Source organism: Macrobrachium rosenbergii, chromosome 7, assembly GCF_040412425.1.
Source record: "Macrobrachium rosenbergii isolate ZJJX-2024 chromosome 7, ASM4041242v1, whole genome shotgun sequence".
In the NCBI taxonomy this organism is placed as follows: domain Eukaryota; kingdom Metazoa; phylum Arthropoda; class Malacostraca; order Decapoda; family Palaemonidae; genus Macrobrachium; species Macrobrachium rosenbergii.
In genome coordinates this window covers 49,142,312-49,147,819 of record NC_089747.1, presented here as the reverse complement: position 1 = coordinate 49,147,819, position 5,508 = coordinate 49,142,312, and the positions used below count along the sequence as shown (strand labels likewise).

The 5,508-nt window shown below is 36.7% G+C and overlaps 2 protein-coding genes across 2 annotated transcripts; both read right to left on the bottom strand.

Annotated features, from left to right (window-relative positions):
* Window positions 1-3,204: 3,204 nt before the first annotated feature.
* Window positions 3,205-3,741, bottom strand: LOC136840426 (integrase/recombinase xerD homolog). Its single transcript, XM_067107106.1, has one exon. It carries the CDS (start codon window positions 3,739-3,741, stop codon window positions 3,205-3,207), a length of 537 nt encoding a protein of 178 aa, XP_066963207.1.
* Window positions 3,742-4,202: 461 nt separating this feature from the next.
* On the bottom strand, window positions 4,203-5,075 carry LOC136840425 (uncharacterized). The gene has a single exon (XM_067107104.1). The coding sequence runs from the start codon at window positions 5,073-5,075 to the stop codon at window positions 4,203-4,205; it is 873 nt and encodes a 290-aa protein (XP_066963205.1).
* Window positions 5,076-5,508: the final 433 nt, after the last annotated feature.

The window sequence follows — 5,508 nt, the reverse complement described above, 5'->3', positions numbered from 1 at the left end:
TAAATTGAGGTGGAAATTTATTAGCAATTGTTGGTCTTTTATTTGTACACGGACCTTGCAGGATAATGACTTTTCTTCTTCTTCTTCTTCTTCTTCTTCTTCTTCTTCTTCTTCTTCTTCTTCTTCTTCTTATTATTCTTATTATTATTATTATTATTATTATTATTATTATTATTATTATTATTATTATTATTATTGTGAAAATAATCAAAACTCTCACGTGTGTAAACGAAATAAATTTCTATCTTACATAAGAATCGATTTCAAGACCCTCAAATTATTATTATTATTATTATTATTATTATTATTATTATTATTATTATTATTATTATTATTATTATTATTATTATTATTATTATTATAGTACATCGAATGTATGACTTTCACAATCTTTGACCTCTGACTTTTGCAATTCGAGCAATATTTTTGTTATTACGAAAACAGGCCCTGGAAGTTTCCTGGCCCATCACATGCTTTTTTTTTTATTTTTTTTTTTACCAATGCATGCCAGCCTGCGATAGATGGTGCAATATTTGGAGAATGGAAACGTTCAGATTTCAAAATGTTGAACTGTTTCGTTTGACTCTGTGCCTTATTTATGACTGTCGATGATAAAATGTATATACATATTTTTTCTATTGTTCGACAGCAAATGTTCAATGGCATATGTTTTACAAATGAATACGTCCGATTGAAGTAAATGTTCTAGATTTATTATTATCAAACATTACAGATATCATGAAATATTATAATGTTTCAGCGTGTGTTTCTATTGTTTTTGTTTTAATGGGCCTTTCAAGTCATAAAACCACTCAGATTATACAATTAGAAATTCACACATGCAACACACACATACATTATATATATATATATATATATATATATATATATATATATATATATATATATATATATATATATATATATATATATATATATATATATGACTACTACCCAAGGACTTCGAAATATTCCAGGCAAAAATTATATTCCAAAGAAGTTTTTCGTCCCACACACAATAATGAAACCACGGAAGTTAGATACCAAACTCTGCTCTTTAATTTCGTTTTTCTGTTTCCCGAAAGCATCTTAGCCTGGCTTGCACTCTACAGTACAGTGAGTTCCAAAAGTGAAGCTACAAATTTCAGAGGATTTCGTTCGAAATTCACTAACTGGCAACTACAACAGGTAGCTGAAAAACTTATTTTTTTTTTTTAACATTGAAAGCTCCATCTAGCAAGATAAAGCTAACATATGATGCACAAATATCAAATCTATGATATTTATAACAATCATTAGAAAAAATTACGGTAATAGTAATTATTTCAAAGTACAGTAATTACTCCAAACTACAGAAATGAAACAATTTGAAATTTTCGTACAACACAAGATTACCAACATTACCGTTGTATATTTCGAGCAATGTGGAAACAAATATTTAATATCATAGTGTATTATCAATTATTTTAGCGAAGATGCATAAAACCATGCAAGTATCAACAGAATATAAGGGGAAAATCTCCGTAACATTAAACATAATCAATCACGAATGCACCTAGATTCAACAGAGAAGTTGAGTGTGGTTTGTAGTTCTGATTTTAGCTTTTAGGACCCGACCATTCAGACTCTACTTTAGCTTTGGCTTCGGTTTCGACCCACGACACAAACGTAACATTATCTACCCAACCTATGAATCACCAACCGCGCCCTACTAGGTTTTTTTTTTTTTTGGGGGGGGGGACTTTGACCCAATACCCCCATCAGCAGCCAGTAATATTGAATAAACAGGTAAATCAGTTCCCTCCTTCATTATGTTTGCAATAACTGACAGAAAGTAACCACTACTGAAAGGGTAAACTTGATTGCAAGCAGGTTTTCCATTACAAATACAGAACCGTTACAAATACAGAGGGCTTCTCCAAATAATAAAAGTGCTTCCAAATCATCCAAGTCTAAGATCCACCAAGGCTGACCGAAAACAACTGAAAATTCATCTATCTGACTTCCTTACTTCCTCTGCCTTGGCTTAGGCCTAGACTTCCTCACTTCCCCGGACTTGACGTTGGCGTAGACTTCCTCACTTCCCCTGGCTTGACTTAAGCCTAGACTTCCGTACTTCCCTGGCTTGGCTTAGGTCTAGACTCCCTCACTTTCCCTGCCTTGGCTTAGGCCTAGACTTCGTCATTTCCCTGACTTGGCTTAAGCCCAGACTTCCTCACTTCCCTGACTTGACTTAGGCCTAGACTTCCTCACTTTCCTGACTTGACTTAGGTCTAGACTTCCTCACTTCCCTGACTTAATTTAGGCCTAGACTTCCTCATTTCCCTGACTTGATAATGAAACCTAATTAATGGAAAATCATGTTTACAACCATCTAGATATCCAAACAACTCAATTTATTAAATAACAAGCTGGAAAATATATTTCCTTGACTTTTGAAATATGCTTAACCATGTAGTCATGCTCAACGCGCATATAACTTGAATTTCATTTTTTTTATATTTCATTCAATCAGATGCTAAACTTTTGTGCTTTATTAAAAGAAATCATAATAACTTTCGATATGACGCTATAAAAGTAGAAAATTAATTTACAAATCACATTAGTTCAATGCTTATGCACTCGGTTCCTGCTGCCAGTCAATGGTGAACACTCGATATCACACATTGAGAGCCGCAGATGTTTCTACAGGGAAATTCTTTTTTTTTTGGGGGGGCGGGGAAATTCTTTTTTTTTTTAATAAACAATTATTGAACTAACTCTGACCATTCACTAGGGAAATACCTTCTGTGGTTCTACAGTTAATCACTGATACTTATTATCAGATTTAGTAAACCTACGTTAATTGTAAAAGGATTCAAAACGAATATGAAACAAAAATAAGTTTATTTTGAATGTGCATAATCTGGTTAGGTTACAGTTGCTCACATTGCCATCAAATAAGGGTACATTTTGCATGTTATACAAAATAATAATTGCTAATGCCTTCACCCATAAACACCAGACTGGCTAGTGCATCGTATTGCGCATGCGCGTACGATGCTGAATGAAATTTTTCATTTAGTTTCATCCTTTTACATTAACTTCACTTTAGTAAACCTACGTTAATTGTAAAAGGATTCAAAACGAATATGAAACAAAAATAAGTTTATTTTGAATGTGCATCTTAGTGAGACGCAAATAAAAATTAAGAAAATATCATTTTTAATTTGTGAGTAATCCATCCGTGAAATTATTTGGCACACGAGAATGGACATAATGTTCAAAGAATACAGATGTAGTCTTCCATCGACCAATTTTCTGAACTACATTGGGGTCGAATCCTTTTTCTACTGCTCTGGTGGCTCCAGTTGGACGGAAGCATTTCGCTGTAAATTTCTTAGTGTCCAAACCAACTAAGCCTATTGCTTCATTCAAGATAGTTCGGACTGCAGCACTAGATAATGCTCTGTAAGGTTTATTCAATGTTAAGAACACAGGGCCTTTGTTGTTCACTAATGTTTCTGTCCTATTAATATATTCCCTCAACGTTCGAACTGGGCATATGTTCTCATTCGAAGCTGGAGGAATTTCTATTACAAAGCCGTGCCGTTTGGTATCATTTTTGTTGCCATGAATAACCATAGTCATAGTGCCGTTGTCATTAAATGTCACCTGGTCTCGAGAGAACATGAAATTTTTTACTGTGCCTTCTTCATCCACCTGCACTGCATTTGGAGCTATGTCTGACGGGCGTAGCATAGATGTTATCGCTAGTAGACTGATGCATTTTAATCTAAGTTGTTTTACACTTATTGTTGCATTGTTCCAGAACTTAAAAGTATCCGTAAAAGCATCTATAGGCATGACTTCAGATTTCTCTCGATGTTTCGTTGTAGATGTCTTGATTAATCCAGATGTCAAATGCTTAATCATAGTATCACAAGTCAGATTGTCCATTCCCAATACAAAGTATAAATGACTCATCGCTGCTACAGTGCAATTAATTGAAGACGCTGGTCGTTCACTCTTAGTCGATAACACTATCAACACATCTGCCAACGCTGAAGAGCTGGATGGCGGGAAAATTATCTCTAATTCACTGCAGATATCTCGAATTTGAAAGTTGTGTGTCGATTGTTGCTTTACTCCATCCGAACATCAGGCGCGATGCAGCCTGTAGCGACCATCCCTCACTGAGTGCGCGTGGTTGCCACATACTCTCAAGCATACAATTTCCATCGACGGTTTCTTAGCGGTTCTGGTAACGACGGATTTAATTGTATAATTGCCTGTTTGTATATCCTGATCGGTGAACTGATTGACAGAGATTGCAGCGTTCGAAACCATGTTTGAGCCGGCCACCATGGGGCTATAACCGTCGCATGCGCCTTTTGATTCTGGATGAGATGTAATACTCGGTCGAGTAACCGAATCGGTGGATTTACAAAATTGTTTTCTAAATGCCAATCCGATTGAGCCAATGCGTCCACTCTCATACCATTTGGGTCCCAGTATCTTGAATTGTACGTTGGTAGTTGCGTCGTGAGGGCGGAGGCAAATCTGTCGACCGTATGAGGTCCCCACACTGAATCCAATAGATGGAACATTGGGCGAGACAACATCCACTCGTACTTGTCTTCCATCCGTGAGAGTTCGTCGGCTCTCGAATTCGCCTTTCCGCTCAAATGTCGGGCGTGAAGGGTTATGTTGTCCTCTAGAGCAATTTTCCAGATCTGCTTGCTGATATCCGTTAGATTTCCAATTGGTCCGCCCATTTGATTGATATAAGCCACGGTAGTGACATTGTCGGATAATATTTGTATGCTCTTGGACTTTAATATCGGTAATAGAGCCTTCAAGCTGAGCAGAACCGCGACTAGTTCTCGCACATTGGAGTGCTGGTGGCTCATGTGGGCGTTCCACGTGCCGTACGTGGCCTGGTCCCCGTAGTGGCAGCCCCAGCCGATGTGTGACGCGTCCGTCACGAGCTGCCCGGCCACGGAGGAAGGCAGGAGAGTCTTGCCGTTCCATGACGTCATAGAATCACTCCACCAACGAAGGTCTTCGATAGAACCACGATCAAGTTTTAACATAGATTCCCAAGTTGTTTTGGTTTTCAATAACCTGTGTATATTTCTAAGCATGAGTTTACCGGGTAAGACTGCTCTACTAATAAAATTACACTGTCCTGTCAGTTTAGCAAGAACCCGAGCGGATACGTACTTAGACTTAAGTATTCGATAAATATCTTTTCTGAGTTTATTTATTTTTTGCTTTGGCACCTTGAGGACGGGCACACCGCTGTCACCAGTTTCTATCAGTAGTCCTAAATATTCAATGTTTTTACATGGTTTTAATTGTGATTTTTCATAATTTATTTTCCATCCCAACTCTAATAACGTTTTTACTACAAATTTAATATCACTGTCTATGCTCAAAATACTACCACAAATCAAGAAATCATCAACATATAATATACACCTTATGCCTTTTTCTCGCAGATATTTAACCACAGGTCTTAAGATT